At 36.6% G+C, this 24,210-nt stretch overlaps 1 protein-coding gene across 2 annotated transcripts in view; it reads right to left on the bottom strand.

Annotated features, from left to right (window-relative positions):
• Positions 1-1,594: 1,594 nt before the first annotated feature.
• Positions 1,595-24,210, bottom strand: part of ADAD1 (adenosine deaminase domain containing 1) — a 49,446-nt gene continuing 26,830 nt past the window's right edge. For both annotated transcript variants that reach the window (XM_004386850.1, XM_004386849.1), the window contains exons 9-11: positions 23,895-24,132; positions 6,146-6,278; positions 1,595-1,758 (exon numbers count right to left, since the gene is read on the bottom strand). In XM_004386850.1, the coding sequence (XP_004386907.1) occupies positions 1,645-1,758; positions 6,146-6,278; positions 23,895-24,132 (485 nt within the window). In that variant the 3' untranslated portion in view covers positions 1,595-1,644. The remainder of the gene's footprint in view (positions 1,759-6,145; positions 6,279-23,894; positions 24,133-24,210) is intronic.

Genomic DNA, 24,210 nt, shown 5'->3' with positions numbered 1-24,210 from the left:
AATCTACTCCTGGTGAAGATGCTGTGAACGTTGCTGAAATGACAAAAGGATTTAGAATACTATGCAAACTTAGTTGATAAAGCAGTGTCAGGGTTTGAGAGGACTGACTCCAATTTTGAAAGAAGTTCTACTGTGGGTAAAATGCTATCAAACAGCACTGCATGTTACAGAGAAATCTTTCATGAAAGGAAGTCAATTGATGCAGTAAACTTCACTGTTGTCTTATTTTAAGAATTTCAACAGCCATCCCAACCTTCAGCAACCACCACTCTGATCAGTCAGCAGCCATCGACATCAAGATAAGATCCTCCACCAGCAAAGTGATTATGACTCACTGAAGGCTCAGATGATGGTTAGCATTTTTTAGCAATAAAGTATTTTTTATCTAAGGTATGTACATTGTTTTTTTTAGACATAATGCTACTGCACACTTCATAGACTACCAAAAACAAAATCAGTGCCATTGAGTCATTCTGACTCATAGCAACCCGATAAGACAGAGTAAAACTGTCCCATAGGGCTTCCAAGGAACGGCTAGTGGATTCGAACTGCAGACCTTTTGGTTGGCAGCTGTAGCTTGCCATAGCTCTTAACCACTGTGACACCAGGGTTCCTAATAGACTACAGTACAGTGTAAACATAACTTTTATATGCACTGGGAAACCAAAAAATTCGTATGACTTCCTTTATTGCGATATTTGCTTTATTGTGGTGGTCTGGAACTAAACTCGCGATATCTTCAAGGTACGTCTGTACACTGTGATTGAAACCAAGGAACAGGTTGAAGAGGCAAAGTATGGAACAATCTACCAACTTCACTAAAGATATACCGAAGAGTAACAAAACTTTCCCTTTTGATCTAATCACTGTAAAAACAAATACAGATATAAAGCTAAGTAGTCTTTTATTGATCTATAAATCAGAAATGCCTACTAATTTGAATTATAAAGGATTCAATTATATTTGGTATAACTGGATCTTAGAGAACACCTGAAAATGTTCAATCTTATATAAAGCATATATGATAATCCTCTAATAAGCAAAATAACTGATTTATCAAACTATTCCCTAACATAGTTAGCATTTTTCTGCCTTTATATGTGGAGTTTGCATTCATGAGCTCCTCTGATATCACAGATGATGTTTTAGTTATTGTCTTTTTACTACCACCTAGTATGGTGACTGGCAAATATTAGGCACTCAAATATCTGTTGAAATAATCAACAAGTGAATAAGAATTATAATTTGTATTCTTGACTTCTAATTTTTAATTAAAAAACAAAACAACAACAACACTTGAATGAGATGCCAGCTATATAATGCTGAATACCTTAGCTGCAGGGATCAACTTTACAATTAAAGGAAAAACTTAACAGAAAATGAACTTTCTTTTAAACTAAAAAAAAAAAAAAAGTAATGGTTTAAAAATTAACTGTATAAATAGAGAATGCTACATTTAGAATTAGGTAATTCTTTTCCCAAAATATAAACAATGAAAAAAACTATGTTCACCAACCTCTGGACACTGCTGTTCGCAAGACTCTGATTTTAAAAGTTGAAGGCCATCAATACTTTTAAAACATTTTTACTAGTCAAACACACCAAAAAGTACAAGATTTTTAATATGACAAGGGATTACCTAATTCACATACTAAATTGCTCTATACAGGGAGATTTCACAATCCAGGAGCCATAACCATGTTGCTGTAAGTAGGATTTCAACAAAGTTTTTGCTTCTTGATAGGATCCAGACATACACTAGAAAGGAAAATAAATTGAATTATAGGAAATAGGCAGAATTTGACTTATGAAAAGTAACTTAACTCTAATCTTGTTCCTTTAGCTTGATTTTAAAAAAAACCAATAAAAATCTTCTTGAATTTGAATTTTTCTCAAAATTACTTCTGAAGCTAAAAACTTTCCTTCCCAACACACCTGAAGGCAATTTTTCTTTCTTTTTATCAAGAAAGTATTCATACTCATTATATAAAATTTGAAAAATAGATAAAATATACAGAAGGAATAAAAATCACCTGTAATTTCAAAACTATACATAATTACCATTAATATTTTGGTGTATTTCCTTCCATTCTTTTATAAATAAACACACAGATGAACTTTTAATTTAGGCATAATTTATGCAATATAAAATTCACCTATTGTAAGTGTACAACTTGATGAGTTCTAGTAAAACTAATACCAGTCTAGTTTTAAAATAATTCCATTACTCTCCAGAAGTTCCACTGTACCCACCTGATGTCAATCTGTGTTCCCAGTCCCAACCCCAAGCAACCACTAATCTAGTTTCTATCTCTAGAATTTTGCTTTCTCCACAAATTTCATATAGATTAACACAATATATACTGTTGTTTCATGCCTCTTTCAGTTAGCATAATGTTTTCAGATTCATTCATGATATTTCATGTATCAGTAATTTGTTCCTTTTTATTGCTGATTAGTATTCCATTGTATGGCTATATCACACTTTGTTTATACATTCAGCAGTAAATGAACATTTGACTTGTTTCCAGTTTTTGGGCTATTATGAATAATACTGCTATAAACATTTAACCTGAGTCTTTGTGTGGACATAAGTTTTTGTTTCTCCTGGATACCTAGAAGTGGAATTGTTGGGGTGCATGGCAAGTATGTTTGTTTACCTTTGTAAGAAACTGCCGAACTGTTTTCCAAAGTGGTTGTACCATTTTATGTTCCCATCAGCAAGGTCATGAAAATTTACCCTTATGTTTTCTTCTGAGTTTTAATTTTAGCTCTTACATATAGGGTCTATGACCCATTTTGAGAAAAGTTTTATATATGGTGCAGTGCAGGGATCCAAATTCATTCTTTTGCATGTGGATATACAGTTGTCCCTGGATTATTTGTTGAAAAGACTATTTTTCCCATCGAATTATTTTGGCACTTCTGTCAAAAATCAATTTACCATAAATGCCAGAGTTTATTTCTGAACACTCAATTATATTAATCTACATGTTTATCCTCATTCCAGTATCACACTGAATTAATTCTTATAGCTTTGTGGTAAGCTCTGAACTTTGAAAGTGTGGACTCTCCAACTTTGTGCTTTTTCAAGATTGTTTTGGCTATTTTGAGTTGGCCTCTGTCTTAGGGTTCTCCAAAGAAACAGAACCAATAAAATATATACACAAACACACACACAGAAAGAGAGAGATTGACAGATTAATTTTAGGAATTGGATCCTGCGACTGTGTGGGCTGACAAGTCCAAAATCCATTGGTCAGCTGACAGGTTGGAAACTCTGGCAGTCTTGTCTGAAACTGATAGGCCAGATGGCAGGCTGGATGTCTATTTACAGCCCTAAGGCAGAATCCTTCTTCCTTAGGAAATCTCAGATTTTGCTCTTACAACCTTCAACTTATTGGATGAGGCCCACCCACATTATGGAAGGTAATAAGCTTTATTTAAAGACAAGTGACTCTAAATGTTACTCGTATCTAATACCTTCATAGCAACATGTAGCCTAGTATGTGACTAAATAGCTGGGCACTATAGCCTAACGAGGTTGACACATAAAATTAACCATCGTAGCTTCTGTCTTATTGCTGGCTGTAACAGAAATACTACAAGTGGGTGCCTTTAACGAACATAAATTTATTTTCTCAGAGTTCTGAAGGCTAAAAGTCCAAAATCAGAGTGTCAGTAATGTCAATTCCTTCTGTAAGCCTACCTCCTAGTTCTGGTGTCTGCTGGCAATTTCCTGGCATTCTTTTGCTTGCAGACAATCCCCACATGTCATCTGTCTTCTTCTCTGTGTGTGTGTCATTGTGTCTATTCTGGTCTTTTTATAACTCAGATGTGATTAGGTTTAGGATCCACCTGACACAGGTATGACCTCAACTGAATGACTGATTACATTACACTGTATTATGGAAAGGTCATTATATTACAGAAAGTGATTACATTATATTACATATGAAGTAATTACATTATATTAATTATGAGGAGTCCTGGTGGAGCAATGGTTAAGTGTTCAACTGGTAACTGAAAGGTCGGTGGTTCAAACCCACCAGCCACTCTGTGGGAGAAAAAAGCTGGTGATCTGCTACCATAAAGATTATAGCCTAGGAAACTATGGGGCAGTTCTACTCTGTCCTACAGGGTCACAAGTCAGAATCAACTTGACAGCAAACAACAACAAAACATATTGTATTATGGAAGGTGATCTGGTCTACCAAAGGCCAACTAATTTAATTGCATGTAACTACTCCATGACAGCAATTAGACTAGTGTTTGACACACAAAACAAACCATTACAGCCTCTGTTCCTTCTAATGTGAAATCAGCTTTTAAATGCATCGTTCTCCTATAGGTGATCAGTTGTTTTTCTCTTGCTACTTTCAAGATTTTCTCTTTCTTGTAAGCAGTTTGAGTATGACATGTCTAGGTATGGTTCTTTTTTTTTTTTTCTTTCTTGGCATTTGTTGGGCATCCTGAGTCTACTGATTAATGTTGTTCATCAAATTTAGGGATTTTTCAGTCATTTTTTCAACTATTTTCCCTGCCCCTTTCTCTCTCACCTCTATTTTTATTATATTCCCATTACAAATATGTTCATATGCTTGATATTGTCCCACAAGTCTCTGAAGCTCTGTTCATTTTTTAAATTTTCTCTGTTCTTTGAAAATTTTTTGTTGATTTATCTTCAAGTTCAGTGATTCTTTTGCCATCTCAAATATGCCAATGAGCCCATCTAGTGAATTTTTTAGCTCAGTAATTATACATCTCAACCCTAAAATATCAATTTGGTTCTTTTTTGTAGTTTCTATTTCTCTATTGAGATTGCTTATTTACTGAGTCATTATTATCATATTTTCTTTTAATTCTTTGAACATATTTATAAAAGCTGTTTTGAACTCTTTATTACAGTCAACAGTTGGACCCACTTGGAATCAGTTTCTATTGTTACTTTTCCTGAGCATGGGTCACACTTATCTGTTTCTTTACTATGCCCTAATTTTTTGTTGAAATCTGAACTTTTTACATAATATATTATAGCAACTCTGGATTTATTTTTCTAAGGTTGTATTTTTTTTCTTAGCTTGCCTAAACTTAAATTGTAAATTCCATCTTCCTGGTGCTGTACAGCTGCCAATGTCTCTTAATTTTTGTTTTCTTCTTAGTTTTTTAGATTCTTATTTTTATGTTTTAGCCTGGCTTCTTGGTGGTTAACCTATGTCATCATAGCTTGTTGTTGTTAGGTGCCGTCAAGTCAGTTCTGACTCATAGTGACCATACGTACAACAGAATAAAACACTGCCTGGTCCTGCACCATCCTCACAATCATTGCTATGTTTGAGTGCATTGTTGCAGCCACCGTGTCAATTCATCTCCTTTAGGGTCTTCCTTTTTTTTGTTCACCCTCTACTTTACCAAGAATGATGTTCTGCTCCAGGGACTGGTCCCTCCTGATAATATGTCCAAAGTATGTGACATGAAGTTTCGCCATCCTCACTTCTAAGGAGCATTCTGGCTTTACATCTTCCAAGACAGATTTGTTCGTTCTTTTGGCAGTCCATGCTATGTTCAATATTCTTCACCAACACTGCAATTCAAAGCCATCAACTCTTCTTCAGTCTTACTTATTCACTGTCCAGCTTTCCCATGCATATGAGGCAACTGAAAATACTATGGCTTGGGTCAGCTGCACCTTACTGCTCAAGGTGAAATCTTTACTTTTTAATACTTTAAAGAGGGGTCTTTGCAGCAGATTTGCTCAGTGCAGTGCATTGTTTGATTTCCTGACCACTGCAGCCATGGGCATTGATTGTGGATCCAAGTGAAATAAAATCCTTGACAACTTCAATATTTTCTCTATTTATCATGATGTTGCTTACTGCTTCTGTTGTGAGGATTTTTGTTTTACGTTGAGGTGTAACATTAACAAAGACAACCCATTCCCAAATAGGATTATAACCATAGGCATAGAGGTTAGGATTTACAGAAGATATTTTTGGGGGACATAATTCAATCCATAATACATGGTAATATTTTATATTCAGGAAATTTATATTCAAAACTTTTGTTATGTAGCATCACCATAAAATTACCATATTATGTTTATCTTTTTATTTCTATGATGAACTTAATTCCTTTAAGAACTTACCTTAGCTGCATGATATGTACTAGCTTCAAGTAAATCTTCTTTTTTAGCTTCTTTGGCAAGCAGGTTAAACCGACTTAACATTGCAGCCTTACAAAGCCGACTTGCCATTGACACACCACTTTTAAATGGGGAACTAAAGCAGAAGAGAATGAAACATTTACTAATCATTATTCAATCATTTATGTTGGCAATAGTAGGGATTAAAATCAATATATAGTCTACAAATATTTATTGACCCCAGATTTTGTGCAAGGTGTGCTGTGAAACAGAATTTTTTTATGGAAAAAAAATAACTTCTAATATTTAATTACTTTCTGAATTCAATTTCTTTTATAAAATTACAGTTTAAGTATTACACTCCTGCATTAATAATTAAAGCAGAAGGTTGATATCTGGAGTATTTCTATCGTTTAAAACAAAATTAATCTATGGTGATTAGAATTTAGACCAGTGGTTCTACTAGGGGTTAACTGGAAGAAGGCATGAAGATACATTCTGGGATGATGGAAATATCCTGCATTCTGACCGGGGTGATGGTTACAGATGTATACACATACATCAAAACTTATAAAACTGGATGTACAGTGCATTTCACTGTATGTAAATTTTAACTCAATAAAAAAGTAAAATATACTCACCTACCCTGTCTCCCCAAATATATGTGTACATGTGTGTGCATGTATATATATTTTTTGTTTCTATCAAAAATGGGTCCACAGATCATAAACTTTTTTATTATTGTAATTTTTCCCTTCATTATATCTCTCATTAGTTGTTTCTTGTTGTTATAGATTATAAAATTTACCATAATCCTTCATTCCTCCCTGTATCCATGCTCTTTGCGATGTGACTTTTCAGATACTTCCATCAAGAGGTGCAGTTGATTCCCCCTCCTCTTGAATTTTGGCTAGCCTTGTTACTTGTTTTGGCGAACAGACTAATGCAGAAATGATAATGTACCAGTTTGAGCCTAGGCCTCAGCAGTCTTGTGTTCTTTTCATTCCCTTAGACCTCTTCCTCTGCCATGTGAGCAAGTTGGGACTACTTTAACAGAGGCTGAGAATACATAGGTCAGAGCCTAATTGTCCCTCTAAGATCATCAAAACTGACCTGCAATAGACCCACAGCTGACACCAAATGCATGGGGGTGGCCAACCAAATCAAGAAGAACCATTCAGCTGACTTAAGGGCTTGTGAGCAACGACAAATGATTGCTATTTTAAGCCACTAAATTTTGAGGTTGTTTTACGTAGCAATGATTAACATACGTTTTTGCGTATGGAATCTATTAATCTGTATATATTAATTTTCCTCCCTGATACCTTAGTGACTTCTCTTTTGTTATGGTAGCTTTTCAGATGATTCTCTTGGGCTTTCTGGGTATAAACCGGTATCATCTGCAAAGAGTGACAATTTTACCTCCTCTTTTCCAATGTTTTATATCTCTCAATTCTTTCTCTTATCCAAATGTATTAATTCCTCCAGTATAATGTTAAATAACAGCAATAACAGTGAACAACCATGTCTTACATTGGTTGTTAGTGGGAATGCCTCTAAGATTATATCATTAATCATGATATTTTCGAATTAATAAAGATATATTTTATCCTGTAAAAAATATCTATTCCCCTTTTTAATTGAGTATCTTTACTTAGAATAGTTGTTGAGTTTTATTAAATTCCTTCTTAAAATTTATGGAGATGGAGATATTGCGTTTCTCTCTAGATCAACTAATATGACAAATTATTTTAAGGAGTTTCTAATTTGGTATTCTATCTATTATGTTACTATTCTTGTATTCCTAGGAAAAATGACAATTAGTATTGTTGTATAAAATACATTTTTATAAATATGCTGCTAGTTTCTGTATCCTAATATTTTATTTAGGAATTTTGCTTGGGTATAAGGGATCTTGGTCTATAACTTTTGAGGGGAGGAAGAGGCAGTAATCTTTTATCAGGTTTGAGCATCAATGATACACTTGCTTCATAAAAGTACTTCCATCTTTCTAGAGAGGAATGGAAATAACTGCTATTTACAAGTTTGTAAAATTCCTCTGTGAACCACCGCAGAATGGTGCTTTCCTTAGGAAGAGCTAGGGCATTTTCTTGACAACTTTCTCATTTCAGATGAAAATCAATCTGTTGAAGATTTTTTCTCTCTTTGCACCTTTTATAAATAATAGTTTATTGTGTTTTAGGTGGAAGTTTACACACCAAATTAGGCTCCCATTTAACAATTATTTCTACACAAATTGTTCAGTGACATTGGCTACACTTTTCACAATGTGTCAACATTCTCATTAATTCTGTTCTGGTTATTTCATTTCCAGTAACCTGGTTTCCCTGCCCCCCTTACTTTCTCATCTTTGCTTTAGAGTAATTTTTGACCATTTGGTCTTATACAGATGATCTTTTAAAAGATCATTGTACTTATAGGTGATATTCTTTATTTTATGAGCCAATCAGTTATTTAGCTAAAGGTGGCTTCAGGGTACAGTTTCTTTTCAAAGTTTGAAGAGTATCTCAGGGTGATGAGTCTCAGGGAGTCCTCTAGTCTCATTTGGTCTAGTAAGTGAGTTCTGTTCCACACTTTTCTCGCACTCTATCAGGATCCATCTATTGTGGCCCTGATCAAAATGGTCAGTAGTGGTAGCCGGGCACCATGTAGTTCTGGTCTCAAGGTATGAGGTCGTGGTTCTTGTACACAATTAGTCCTGTAGGCTAGTTTCTTCTCTGAGTCTTTGGCTTCCTGCTCTCTCTTTTCCTTTGGATGAGTAAAGACCAGGAGTTGTATCTTAGATGGCCACTTGTAAGCTTCTAAGACGCCACACACTATTCACCAAATTAGGATGCAGAACATAAACTTTATAAACTATATTATGCCGATTGACCTAGTTGTCCCATAAGACTATGGTCCTGTGATGGTTAAGGCTGTGTGTCAACTTGGCTGGGCCATGATTCTCAGTGTTTTAATGTGATCACTCCCATGACTGAATATACTGTGAGTAGCCAATCAGATGAAAGAGAGTCTCCTTGGGGGTGTGGCCTGCATCTGAATATAAGCAGACATTCTGGCTTTTTGCTTACTCTGGATCCTGTGGCTGCCTTCTGTGGTCTCATCTCTGGTTCTTGGGACTTGAGCTGTCAGCTTGTCTGCCGAACTTGGGATTCACTGATCCGCACAGCCTGTGAGTGGAGCCCTACTCTCTGACCTGCCGATCTTGGCTTCGCCAGCCCCTGCAGCTACGTGAATTAGGAGAAACCTTATGGGCTTGCCTGCCGATCTTGGAATTTGTCAACCTTCACAGCCTGTGAGCAGAAGCTCTGCTTTCCGACCTGCCAATCTTGGGCTTGCCAGCTTTTGCGGCTGTGTGACTTGGGAGAGGACTCTACCCTGATCCACGGACTTGGGACATTCTAGCCTCTACAATCGCGTGAGCTGTTTCCTTGATATAAATCTCTCTCTACATATATATTTATACGCTGTACTGGTTTTGCTTCTCTAGAGAACGCAGCTTAAGACAGGTCCTAAGCCTTCAAATCCAGAAAACCAATCTCACAAGGCATTTGGTTATATCTAAGAAGTATCCATAACTGTGCCCCCTATGTGTTTTGCTATATATATGTACATGCATATACACACAGACATGTATATACACATATATACACACATATACATATCCATACACTATATGCGTATATACATACATATGTAACCATACACATTTTTTTGGTTATTGGTGTTGTTGCAAAAGTATGTATATCATATATTTTACCAAAAATGTCTTTTCTTCTTGTGTACTTCCTAGTGACACCATTTACCTTGGTCAAGCTGTGCACACTTCACCCACATTCAGTCTTGCCTTTCTCATTATCAAAACAAACAAGTGGCTACTATCTAGAGAGCAATTCCCCTTTCCTCTACCACCTCATCCCTGGTAACCACCAATGAATGTTGGTCTCTGTATATATTCCTATTCTTGTCTTCTTATAAAAGTGAGATCACACAATATGTGTCCTTTTGTGATTGGCTTATTTCACTCAGCATAACGTACTCCAGATTCATCCATGTAATGTTTTGAGAACTCATCATTATTCTTTATGGCTGTGTGGTATTCCATTGTACGGGTGCACCACATTTTTTTCATCCATTCATCTGCTGACGGGGACTTAGGTTGTTTCCATATTTTTGATATTGTTAACAGTGCTGCAATGAAACAGATGTGCATATATCTGTTTGTGCCTCTTCTCTTTGATCTCTAGGGCATATAACTAGAAGTGAGATTGCTGGATCATAAAAAAACTTGTTGTCATCAAGTCAATTTCGACTCATAGCGACCCTACAGGACAGAGTAGAACTGTCCTATTGGGTTTCCAAGGAGCGACTGGTGGATTTGAACTGCTGACCTTTTGGTTAGCAGTTGAGCTCTTAACCACTGCACTACCAGGGCTCCCTATTTCTAGTTCTTTTGTGGAAGTGTCATGTTGTTTTCCACAGTGGCTGTACCATTTTACAATCCCACCATCAGTGTGTTAGAGTTCCAATCTCCCCACATTCTCATCAGCATTTGCTGTTTTCTGTTATTTATTTATTTTTTCTATCAGTGCCACTTTTTCAGGGGATGGTATCTCACTGCAGTTTTGATTTGCATCTCTCTAATGGCTAATGATTGTGCACATCTTTTCATGTGTTTGTTGGCTGTTTGAACGTCCTCTTTGGTAAAGTGTGTCTGTTCATGTTCTTTGTCCATTTTTTAATTGTGTTGTTTGTATTTTTGTTGTTGAGTTGTAGAAGACTTCTATATAATTTAGCTACTATACCTTTTTCTAATATGTTGTTCCAAAGATTTTTCCCAGTCTGTAGGTTGTCTTTTCACTCTTCTGATAGTCTTTTGATAAGCGTAAGTATTTAATTTTTATGAGGTTCCAGGTATCTATTTGTCTTCTGTCGTTCATGCATTTGTAGTGTTTGATAATTAAAAAAAAAAAAAAATTAGGTCCCACAGTTTTGTTCCTATGTTTTCTTCCAAAAACTTTATAGTTTTAGCTTCTACATTTAGGTCTTCAAACCATTTTGAGTTAGTTTTTGTGTATGGTGTGAGGTATGGGTTCTGTTTCATTTTTCTGCAAGTGAATATTCAACTTTGCCAGCACCATTTGTTAAAGAGACTGTTTCTTCCCCATTGAATGGACTTTGACCCCTAGTTGAAAATTAGTTGTCCGTAGGTGGATGGATTTATTTCTGGGTTATCAATTCTATTCCATGGGTCTATATGTCTATCACTGAACCAGTACCAGGTCGTTTTGATTACTGTAGCTGTATAGTATGTTTTGAGATTGGGCAGAGTGAGGCCTACTTTGTTCATCTTCTTCAATACTGCTTTGTCTATTCGGGACCTCTTTCCTTTCCATGTTTAAGGTTGGTGATTAGTTTTTCCAATTCAGAAAAGAATGTTGTTGGAATTTGGATTGGGATTGCATTCTATCTAGAGATTGCTTCGGGAAGTATTGACGTATTCACAATATTAAGTCTTCTAATCCATGACTGTGGAATGTTCTTCCATTTACGTGGGTCTTTTAGTCTCTTGCATTAGTGTTTTATAGTTTTCATTGCATAAGTGTTTTACATCCCTGGTTAGGTTTATTCCTAGCTATTCTACCATTTTGGAGGCTAAAGTAAATGGTATTGTTTTCATGATTTCCTTTTGGGATTTCTCGTTTAGTGTAAGGGAAGCCAACTGATTTTTGTGTGTTGATCTTGTACCCTGCAACATTCTAGTAGATCCGTAACTTTCTTGTGGAATGTTAGGGGTTTTCTAAGTATAGGGTATCATCTGCAAATAAGGATAGTTTTATTTCTTCCTTTCTTATCTGGATATCCTTTATTTCTCTTTCTTGCCTAATTGCCTGGCTAAGAATTCCAGTAAAATATTGAATTAAAGAGTGGTGATAATGGATATTCTTGTCTTTTGTTTTCAAGGGGAAGCCTCTCAGTCTTTCTCCGTTGAGAATAAAGATGGCTGTTCATTTTGCATATTTATGTCCTTAATTATGTTGAGGAATTTCCCTTCTATTCCTATTTTGTTCAGAGTTATTTTATCAGGAAAGGGTGTTGTATTTTAGCAAATGCTTTTTCTGCATCAATTGAGATGATCATGTGGTTATTTTCCTTTATTTATGTGGTGAATTACATTGATTAATTTTTTAATGTTGAACCACCCTTGAAATCCTGGTATAAATCTCACTTGACCATGATGTATGGTTTTTGTAATACACTGTTGAATTCTGTTTGCTAGAATTTTGTCAAGAATTTTTGCGTCTATATTCATGAGGGATATTGGTCTGTAATTTTCTTTGTGATATCTTTACTTGGCTTTGATATCAGGATGATGCTGGCTTCCATAGACTGAGTTAGAGAGTATTCCCTTCTCTTTTATGTTTTGGAAAAGTTTGAGTAGAACTGGTGTCAACTCTTCTCTGAATGTTTGGTAAAATTCCCCAGGGAAGCCATCTGGTCCTGGGATTTTTGTTGTTGTTGTTGCAAAATTTTTGATGACATCTTCAATCTCACCTTTTGTTGTGGGCCTGTTTAGATTTTCTACCTATATTTGTGTTAGTTTACATAGGAAATGTGTTTCTAGGAATTTGTTCATTTCTCAAATTTGTTGGAGTATAATGTTTGGTAGTATTCTGTTATAATCTTCTTTATCTCAGTTGGGTTTGTTGTAATGTCTCCAATTTCGTTTTTATTTTGATTATTCGCCTCTTCTCATTTTTTTCCTTTGTCAGTCTTGCCAATTGTTTGTCTATTTTATTGTTCCTCTCAAACAATCAATTTCTGGTCTTGCTGATTCTTTCTATTGTTTTTCTGTTTTCCCTTTCATTTATTTCTGCTCTGATCTTTATTATTTCCTTTCTTTTGCTCTTCCTTTTCTATTTGTTCAAGTTGTTGTGTTAAGTTATTGATCTTGGATCTTCTTTTTTAACGTAGGCATTTATTTCTACGAATTTCCTTCTGAGCACCGCTTTTGCTGCATTTCAAAGGTTTTGTTTGGTATGTTGTGTTTTCATTTTTGTTTGATTCTAACTATTTTTTTAATTTCACTTTTGTTTCCTCTATGATCCAATAGTTTTTTTAGTAATGTATTATTTAGTTTCTATGTATTTTTACCTTATTCTACCTGTTACTGAATTCTAGCTTCATACTCTTATTGTTGTACAAGACACTTTATATGATTTCAGTCTTTTTAAATTTATTGAGGTGTGTTTTGTGGTCTAAAATATGGTTTACACTAGAGAATGTTCTGTGTGCATCAGAGAAGAATGTGTATTGTGCCACTGTTCAGTGGTGTGTTCTATATGTCTCTTAGGTTTAGCTGGTTAATAGTGTTATTCAGGTCTTCTATATTTTTATTTTCTTTCTAGTTGTTATATCTATTGTTGAAAGTGGTGTATTAAAATCTCTTCCTACTACTGTACTAAAAAGAACTGGTTGACATTCAGTCATTTTAGGAGGCAGCAAATGATTAAGAACTACTGGTATTGAAGGAAGAAGTCCAAGATACACTGAAGGTATTGACAAGAAACAAAGCTCCAGGAAATGACTGAATAGCAATTGAAATGTTTCAACGAATGGAGGCAATGCTGGAAGTGCTCACTTGTCTATGCCAAAAAAATCTGGAAGACAGCTACCTGGCCAACTGACTGGAAGAGATTCATATCTGTGCCTATTCCAAAGAAAAGGGGTTCAACAGAATGTGGAAATTATTGAACAATATCATTAATATCACACACAAGTAAAATTTTGCTGAAGATAATTAAAAAATGGTTGCAGCAGTACATTGACAGGGAACCACCAGAAATTCAAGCCAGATTCAGAAGAGGATGTGGAACAAGGGATATGATTGCTTATGTCAGATGGATGTTGGCTGAAAGCAGCGAATACCAGAAAGATGTTTATCTGTGTTTTACTGACTATGCAAAGGCCTTCAACTCTGTGGATCATAACAAATTATGGATAACATTGTGAAGAATGGGAATTCTAGAACACTTAATTGTACTCATGAGGAACCTATACATAGACCAAGAGGCAGTTGTTTGAATAGGGGATACTGCGTGGTTTAAAGTCAGGAAAGGTTTGCGTCAGGATTGTATCCTTTCACTATACTTATTCAATCTGTATATTGAGCAAATAATCTCAGAAGTTGGACTATATGAAGAATGTGGCATCAGAACTGGAAGAAGACTCATTAACGAACCAGTGATGTACAGATGATACAACCTTGTTCACTGAAAGTGAAGAGGAATTGAAGCACTTACTGATGAAGATAAAAGATTACAGCCTTCAGTATGGATTACACTTCAACATAAAGAAAACAAATATCCTCACAATTGGACCAATAAGCAATATCATGATAAACAGAGAAAATGCTGAAGTTATAAAGAATATCATTTTACTTGGATTCAGAATCAATGCCCATGGAAGCAGGAGTCAAGAAATCAAATGACATATTGTACTGGGAAAATCTGCTGCAAAAGATCTCTTTGAAGTGTTAAAAAGCAAAGATGTCACCTTGAGGACCAAGGTAAGCCTGACCCAAGCCATGGTATTTTCAATGGCTTCATATGCATGTGAAAGCTAGACAATGACTAAAAAAGACCGAAGAAGACTTGATGCCTTTGAATTATGGTGTTGGTGAAGAATACTGAATATACCATGGACTGTCAGAAGAACAAACAAATATGCCTTGGAAGAATTACACCCAGGATGCTCCTTAGAAGGGAGGATAGCAAGACTGTGTCTTAATTACTTTGGACATTTTATCATGGGGGAACCAGTCCATGAACGACAGTAAAGGGTGAGTGAAAAAGAGCAAGACCTTCAACAAGATGGACTGGCACAGTGGCTGCAACAATGGGCTCAAATATAGCAATGATTGTGAGGATGGCGCAGGTCCAGACAATGTTTTGTTCTGTTGTACACAGGGTTGCTGTGAGTTGGAACTGACTCAGCAGCATCTAACAACAAGAACAACTATTATTTCAGATCTATTTCTCTCTTTAATTCTGTTAGAGTTTACTTTATAAATTTTGGGATCTGACATTGGGTGCCTAAATATTTGTAAGTGTTTTGTGTTCTTGGTGAACTGTCCCTTTTATTATTATATAATGTCCTTCTTTGTCTCTTATAATGGGTTTTGACTTAAACTCTGTTTTGGCAGATATTAATATTGCCACTCCTTCTCTCTTTTGGTTGCTGTTTCCTTGGTATGTTTTTTCCACCCTTTGATTTTTACCTATTTAATTCTTTGTGCCTAAGATGTGTCTCTTGTAGGCAACATATTGATGGGTCAAGTTTTTTTTTTTTTTTTTTTAAATCCATTCTGCCACTCTCTTTTGACTGGTGCATTTAATCCACTGTCATTCAGTGTGATTATTGATAGGAGAGAATTTACTGCAGCCATTTTGTTAATGCTGTGTGTGTGTGTGTGTGTGTGTGTGTGTGTGTGTGTGGTGTTAATGGTTTCTTTGTTCTTTCTGTGCTGACTTATTTTTATATATTGGTTTTCTTTTCTTTTATTATTGTTGTTTTTATGTTTACTATGTGTTCTTACCTATTTTGACGATTAGATTTATTAATTTTCTTTGTGGTTACCATGAGGTTTACACTTGACATCCTACAGTCTGTTATACCTTGAAATCACCTAAACCTCCTCACCATATGGAAGTTCTATAACTACACCAATCATTCTCCCTTTTGTTTTGATGTTGTCAATTAAAACTTTGTGTCCTGGATTCCCTGTAATCATTTTTTAACTATATTTTACTGTTGTAATGTCTTCACCTGGCTTGGTATCAGGCTGATGCTGTCATGTGTCAACCTCAGGTTGCTATATGATTTTGTTGGTTTTCTATCTGAAGGATTCTCTTTCATATTTCTTGTGGAGCTAGTCTGGTAGTTACAAATTCCCTTAATTTCTGCTTATCTGATAATGTTCTAATTTCTCCCTCATTTTTGAATGACTATTTTGCTGGATATATTAGTCTTGCTTGACAGTTATTTTCTTTCAGGACTTTGTATATGTTATTCCATTGCCTTCTTGCCTGCATAGTTTCTGATGAGAAATCAGATCTTAGCCCCTTTGTAGGTGATGAAGGAGCCTTGGTGGAACAGTGGTTAAAGTGCTTGGCTGCTAAAGGTCAGTGGTTCAATCCACCAGGTGCTCCACAGGAGAAAGATGTGGCAATCTGCTTCCGTAAAGATGTACTGCCTTGGAAACTCTATGGGGTAGTTTTACTCTGTACCATAGTGTCAGTATGAGTTGGAATCAACTCGACGGCAATGTTTTTTTTTTTTTTTTGTAGGTTATATTTCACTTTTACTGTGCTATTCTCAAGATTCTTTGTCCTGGGATCTGGAACGTTTGATTATAATGTCTTGATTAATTTCACTGGGGGTCTATCCTATATGGAGTTCGATGAGCTTCTTGGATGAAAATCTCATCTTTTGAGATACTTGGGAAATTCTTCACCATTATTTCTTCAAATATTCTTTCTGCCATCTTTTTTTGGAATTCTCCTTATTCCCATTTTGTTCCTTTTGATGGTGTCTCTACACTAACAACCTGGGCTTGGTGGGGGTTTGTTCATTTTTCTTCATTCTTTTTTTGTTTGTTTCTCAAACTGAGTGCATTTAAAGGTTTTGTCTTCTAATCAGTTGATTCTTTCTTCCACTGTTTCAATTCTACTTTTGTGTCCATCCATGGAGTTGTTTATTTTTGTTATTGTACTATTGAACTTCAGAATTTCTATTTGTTGATTTTTTGTTTTTTAGGGATTCTATCTCTTTATTGAATTTGACGTTTTATTCTTGTATTGTTTTCCTAAGTTATTCTAGCTTTTTTTCTTCTGTGTTTTCCTTTATCTCTCTGAGTAAACTTAGTACTAGTTTTTCTGAAGTCTTAATTGAATAGTTCCATTATCTGTCCCTCCTTAGAGATTGTTTCCGTCCCTTTATTTTGTTCATTACATTGGGCTATCTTTTTTTCTTCATAAGGTTTGTAATTGTTTGCTGTCTTCGAGGCATTAATGTTTGTCATTGTTTGTTTTTGTTTTGACATATTAGGAGTTTATTTCTTTTCTCCTTGGGTTGCTGCCCTTCCTTTGTATTATTTTAATTATTGTTGTTTTGTATAATTGAGATACGCATGTCTTTGGAGCTACCAGTTGGTTAACTGTGGTTTCTCTTCACTGGAGTTTATGGAGGGTCGAGTACACATGTGGGGTCTATGACATTAAGCACTTAAAACTTTCCTTTGGGTAACTGCTTGGAATTGAGAGATCAGGGTCCTTCCCGTGGTAAGGCGTGAGGTATCAGGTAGCTGGGAGTCCCTCCCTAGCACTTCAGGGACAGTACTGACTCTATGTTGGCGTGAATAGGTGATGTGCCCTGCTTTGCTGGGCGAGTTGTCCACTCACACTTGGTTGGGCAGCAGAGCCTTGGTGATCAGGGTAAACCCTCCATGCAGTTATGGGTAGGTGGTACAGTGTGTGTGGCGGGGGGTAGGTAGTTTTTACCTATTTGTGACAGGGGAGTAACCATCCATACAGGTATGGAAGGGTGGAGGGGTTCACTGGGAGGGAGAAGAGGGCAGCATGAGGCTTTTGTGCTTGGACAGGTGGCCTGGAGTGCTTCTGCATAGTCACGGAAGGGTGGGGGAGCTTCGGGGGTGTGTGTGTGCAAGGTTCTGCACTTGGTTGGGTGGCCTACAGGGTTTCCACTTGGGTGTGGAAGGGCAGGGGAATCCCTGGAAGGGGGTAAGGGAAGAGGCAATGCAAGCCTTCTGCACTTGGTCTGGCGGCCCAAGAGGGTTCTGTTCAGGTGTGGATAGGTGGGGCAGTACCAGAGGGTAGGAGGGATTAGCACGGTGTCTCTTCACAAGCAGGGATGGCCTTTTTGCAGTGGGTAAGGGAGATCTCTGATCAGGCAGGGTGTGTGGTAAGCTGAAGAGGATAAGGGTGGGGAGGGCAGGGGTCTCTACACTAACAACCTGGTCTTGGTGGGGGTAAGGAGCCCTTCACAAGAGTGTGTGTGACCACACTAGCAGCCTGGTCTTGAAGGGAGGAGGGAGTCCTCTGCATGAACATGTGTGGCAACCTAGCTCCCTCCCTTCTCTGCACACCAGGTCATCTAAGCTCACACCTTCCCTCCTTTAACTTCCCTTTGCCCCTCTGCAAATGTGTACTCCCTGGTTTATCTGTGTCTTGGCCTGAAGTTCCTTTAATCCAACCTGCAACCGTTTACTCCCGCAGATCTTCCCTGTGCTTTCCTGGTTTCAATGGCATATTGTTCCCATGTGTCACTGTCTCTCTAGCATTCCCAGACCCGGGGCAATGGTTGCCCACCTCATTGTTCCTTTCCAGAGCTATTTACACAATTTCTCTAACTCAGACTGTATATTTCATTTTTTAAAAAAAATTTTTTTTTTGTTTTTGTTAGAACATACACAGTGAAAACAACAGTTTCAACACATACAATTCAGTGACACTGACTACATTCTTCAAGTTGTGTAACTATTCGTACCCTTCTTTTCTGAGTTGTTGCTCCTCTATTAACATAAACTCACCATCCTTAATGTTCCTGTCTAATCTTCTGAGTTTCTGTTGCCAATTTGATCTCATATAGATGCATATTAAAAAATCATAATGCTCAAAGCAGACATTTTTTTATTAGTTAAGCTAAACTGTTGTTTGGTTTTAAGAACACTTTGGGGGACATTTTTGGTTTAGGTTTAAAGATTATTTCAGGGCAATATTTTCGGGTGGAACCAGCCTATATGGTTCTGGAAAATCTGGATTCCATGAGAAATTGAAATTCTTTTCTGCATTTTCCTCCTTTAATCTTCTGCAGATCTTTGATCCAACTGTCCAGTAATGGTAGTTGGGCACCATCCAGTTTTGGTCTCATGGCAAAGGAGGCAGATGCTCACAAAGACAGTCAGGCACATGTTCAGGCTGTGTATTTCTCGATAATCTCTTCCTGGGCTCCTCACTCAGGCATGTTACTTGCAGCCACTCCAAAATGGTCATGCTGCTCTGGGTTAGCAGGTAGGTTGTGGATGACCCGTGAGTCACCACTTTCCCACTGTCCTTGTTCTCTCTCTCCTTCCAATTGGTATTCAGTTTTTTTCTTCAGTCCATTTGATGTTCAGAGATCTAAGGTTTCTATTTGTGTCTGTTCTTAGTTGTTTATACAAGACTTTGTTGTAGAGGGACATTATGATGTGTCTAACCATGCTGCCATCTTGGCCCCTCCTTTCTGCACCATTTTTTGAATAATTCTTCTAGAAATTTATTCATTTAATCTAGGTTTTCAAATGTACTTGCATGGCTGAGCAAAGTAGTTTTTTTATGATTCTTTTAATTTTCTGTTTCTCATTTATTACTCCCTTATAATTTATTACAGTAAAACCTGCAAAAGCCAGAATCTGTGTAAGGCAGAAACCTATCAGAGAAGGAAAACTCAAATATCTTCCATTAAAATAAGTGATAAAAAAGTTGTAAGACTGCACCCTGTCAAAGGTGGAAAACTTGTAAGATCTGGAAAAACAAGGCAGTCCTGTTGAGTTCTGGATCTCACAGGTTTCCCTGTATTTTGCATGAGATTAGCTACTGATATTTTTTCAAAGTATCAGCTTTTTCTGATTAATTCTACCTTTTTCTGTTTTCTAGCTTTTTAACTGGGGGCAGTGGTGGATTCAGTGGTAGAATTCTTACCTTCCATGAGGGAGACCTGGGTTCAATTCTGGGCTAATATACCTTAGGCAGAGACAGCACTTATCTGTCAGTGGAGGCTTATGTGTTGCTGTGATGCTGAACAGATTTCAGCAGAGTTTCCAGATTATAATAGACTAAGAGGAAAGGCCTGGCAATTTACTTCTGAAAAATCAGCCAGTGAAAACCATATGGATCACAGTGGTCTGATCCCGTTGTGCATGGGGTCCATGAGTTGGGGGACGACTTGATGACAGCTAACAACAGCTCTTTATTTTTTTATTGTTGTAGTTTAAATGAAGTTTACATTTCAAGTTAGTCACCCATACAAAAATTTATATATACATTGTTATGTGACCTTTATTGCTTTCCCCATACTGTGACAGCACACTCCTCCTATCCACCCGATTCCCCATGTCCATTCAACCAGCTCCTAACCGTCTCTGCGTTCCCATCTCACCTCCGGACAGAAGCTGCCCATTTAGTCTCTTTTATCTACTTGAGCTAAGAGGCACACTCCTCACGAGTATCACTTTATGTCCCACAGTCCAGTCCAATCCCTGTCTGCAGAGTTGGCCTCGGAAATTGTTTTAGTTCTGGGCTGATAGAGAATCCAGGGGCCATGCTTTCCGGGGTTCCTCCACTCTCAGAGAGACCAATAAGTCTGGTCTTCTTACAAGAATTTGAGTTCTGCACCCCACCTTTCTCCGGCTCCATCAGGGACTTAACAACAGCTCTTTAATTTACAGATCTAGTTTTAATTATTCCTTCATTCTGTTTATCTGCATTATTTGTTATAACCATTTAAGATTTATGACTTCCACTCAGCATTGCTTTAACTGTATATAAGTTCTGATATGTGGCACTTTGTAAATATTGCTTTCTAAAATTCTGTAATTTCAGTTTATATTTCCTGTTTGAGCTAAGAGCTTTTTTCTCCCAAGTGAAATCAGCTTCTAGCATTCTTCCTTTGTTATTCTGTAACTTATAGTTTTATTGCATCATATACAGAAAACATTGTCTGTGTTGCTTCCATTTCTTAGAATTTGAGATTTTCTTTATGGGCTAATATATGGTAATTCTTTGCAAATGTTCTGTAGGATCTTGAAAAGTATGTATGTTTTATATTCTTATGGTACAGAGTTCTAAATAAATCAATAAAATCTACCTTATTGTTATTTAAAACTGCTATATCCTTGCTTATCGTTTCGTCCACTTGCTCTAGCATGAACTAAAAGAGGTGAATTATATAGTCTCTATTATTATAATTTCCATTTTTCCTCTTGTCCTCTGTAATTTCTGCTTTATGAACGTTGATGCTATGTTATTTGCTGCATAGTAGTCATAACTGTCTGTCTTCATTATAAATGATACTCCTTATATATCTTGAAGTGTCCTTTTTTGTCTTATGCAATGTTTTGGGGGGTGAATTCCACCTTGTTTAATATTTAGATCACAACTTCTGCTTACTTTTTGTTTGTAATCATCTGGCAAGCATTTGGCCATAATAGATGAGTTAAGTTCATTTTACATTTATCAAAAGTGACAGCTATATTTTGTCTTTTTTATGCCATCATTTTCATGTTTACTGTTTTTTGCACTGTTTTCAGTAAATAGCTTTTTAATGTCTTTCATTACATGCTTACAATGTGTAGTTCTTCTGATATTTAAAATGATATCTATTTTGGGTCCAGTGGTCATCTTTCTGTTATAACATTTTATAAAATGCTTATTCACTTACTTCTTTAGAAAATATTAGTCTCTTACTAGAACAATGATAAATTAGCGTACTCCTTCTTAAATCCCCACCTGTTCCACAGAAAAGTTTTTCTAAACAGTGTCGTTGTCTGTAGTTTTGCTGGCTTCTTTTGTTGTCTCAGTGTTCTTGTTATTCATGAATGAATGAGTTGGATTTTTCTAAGTTAGAATGATTGCATGAGGCTCCTAAGGGAAAGGGACTAGAAAAATCTTTAAGGCTAGGTGGTTTCTACAACCAAACTGGTTCCTGCAAGTAATATCTTATCTGACTCACTGTTTGGGTAGCCCTACATCCTCTGCTTTTTTCCAAAATTGGGTTCTGAAAGATTCCTGATGTCACCCTTCCCAGTTCCAACAACCATTGTTGCAAGAAGGGATGTAGCTTTTTGTACGTCAGGTACAAACCTTCAAAAAGTGGAATTTTGCTAGTATTTCTGAGATCTGATACAAAGAGGCCCTCTCAGTACTCTCCCTTCTTGTATTGTCCTCTTTTTGCAAAGCTTCTACCCCATCTCAGCTGCTTTTGGAAGTCTTTACTGTATTCTAGAGTCTTTGGATTATATTTGTCTCCTAGTTTTGCTAAAAAGTGGAGTTTGTAGTTTTTCTTTTCATTCTTCTTGTTGCTATTGGATGATTTCCATAAAATGAAAAAAAAAATCTGATTTACACAGCTATATTCATGCTGATTTTGGGATGGGTATACTGCTACTCCTGGGTGGCATAAACGGTTAAATGTTCAACTACTAGCCCAAAGATTGGCAGTTCGAACACACTTGCCCAGTAATGCCTAGGGACACAAGCCGGGCTCTCTGCTTTTGAACCGTCACAGCCTTGAAAACCCCATGGAGTTTACTCGGCACACATGGGGTCGCTATGAGTCCGTATCAGCCCAATGACAGCTAACAACAACAACAACATATTGCCACCTGGGATAAAAGACTACATTTCCCAACCTCTTTTGCATCTATGCAATGGAGTGCAGGCTATTGCGATCTAAGCCGAAGTGTTAGACAAGACTTCCATGGGGGCTCTTGAGAGATCTTTTTTTTTTAATTTTATTTTTTAACTTTCTGCTTTTCTCCTTTCTCCAGCCTTGCAATGCAGACTTTACAGGGGGTGCTTCAGCAGTCCCACGGACCATGAGGTGACTTGGAGGATTCAAGCCACGATCTGAGGTGGTGCAGAAGTTAGGAGCGTGGGTCGCCCTGGACTGCCTCCCTTCAAGTTTCTTTGACCTGAGATTAAACCCTTGTGGATTAAGCCTGTGTAGTTGTGTCTATTATTAACAGCAAAACACTCATCTATGCTGATCCAAAGCATAAATAGCACAATTTATCCTAGTTAAAATAACCATTAATATGCTTGACTAGGTTTACACCAAGAAACATTTGTATGTGCTCTTAATTTAAATCCATCCCTCACAAAGAAAGCAATTCTAAGCATTTAAACTTTTAAAATTATTCATTACCTCATTATAAATGTATGTTCACACTAAAAGGGTTTTAGTTCTACTCAATAAGCAATGGTGGAGATATTACAAAGAAACGTTTAGAAGGCATAGAACATCATGGTTAAGAACCAGAACTTTGGAAATGTAATGACTGGACTGGAATCCCAGTTGTGTCACTTACTACTCGCGTGACCTCAGGCAAGATATTTAAGCTAGCCTGAATATGTTTACCTGTAAAAAGAAGAACAATACCACTAACTCACAGAGTTATTATAAGAATTAAATGAAAAGGCAGGATAGCAGAATGCAACAGTCCTTACACTGAGATATACATCAGAAATATTTCAGACAGCACGTCAAAAATATATTCCTAAATCTCAGATCTAGAAATTCAGATTCAGTAGGAGAAATTTTTTTTTGTTGTTTTACAAACACATTATATGATTCTAATGCAAATTGTCACCAAATGACACTTGCAAAAACACAGGTTCTGGAGCCATACTGCCTGGGTCTGAATGCTGGCTCCACACTTTACTATGTAGCTTCAATAAGTTATATACCTTCTCCAGGATATGTTCTCAACAGAAAAAAAAAAAAAAAAAAAACTAGTATAATGCCTGTAACATGGTCACATGCAATTTATGATAATTATTATACAGAATGCAATAAATGGTAGCCAAAAAGAGTTAGAAAAATTTTTTAAAATGCAATCAAAATGTCTTCTTTTGCTTAATACATCATTTTAAAAGAAATTAGTAATTCTAACCTTTCAGTGATCTTTCCACTTAGACCATCCACAATCTCCAAAGAAACGTCCCCTTGGGCCCAATTCAGACTCAGGGATTTATATTCCAAGTTCATTTGAAGTGGATACGCAGATGGTACCAAACTAATATGAGGTCTGTTGACCAAGTAAAACATTGGAAGTTTTGAAGTGAGTGCATCATCAACACGCTGCTTTAAAGCTATTTCCAAGCCTCTAGTGTCACTGCAACTCCCATCACCTAGAAAGCAAAAACAAAATAATCCGAAGTTCAACATCAAAAGACTATATCCCAAGGAAAAAAAAAAAAAAAAAAAAA

Source organism: Trichechus manatus, unplaced genomic scaffold, assembly GCF_000243295.1.
Source record: "Trichechus manatus latirostris isolate Lorelei unplaced genomic scaffold, TriManLat1.0 scaffold00174, whole genome shotgun sequence".
Classification (NCBI taxonomy): Eukaryota; Metazoa; Chordata; class Mammalia; order Sirenia; family Trichechidae; genus Trichechus; species Trichechus manatus.
This window is presented reverse-complemented; position numbering and strand designations above follow the sequence as displayed.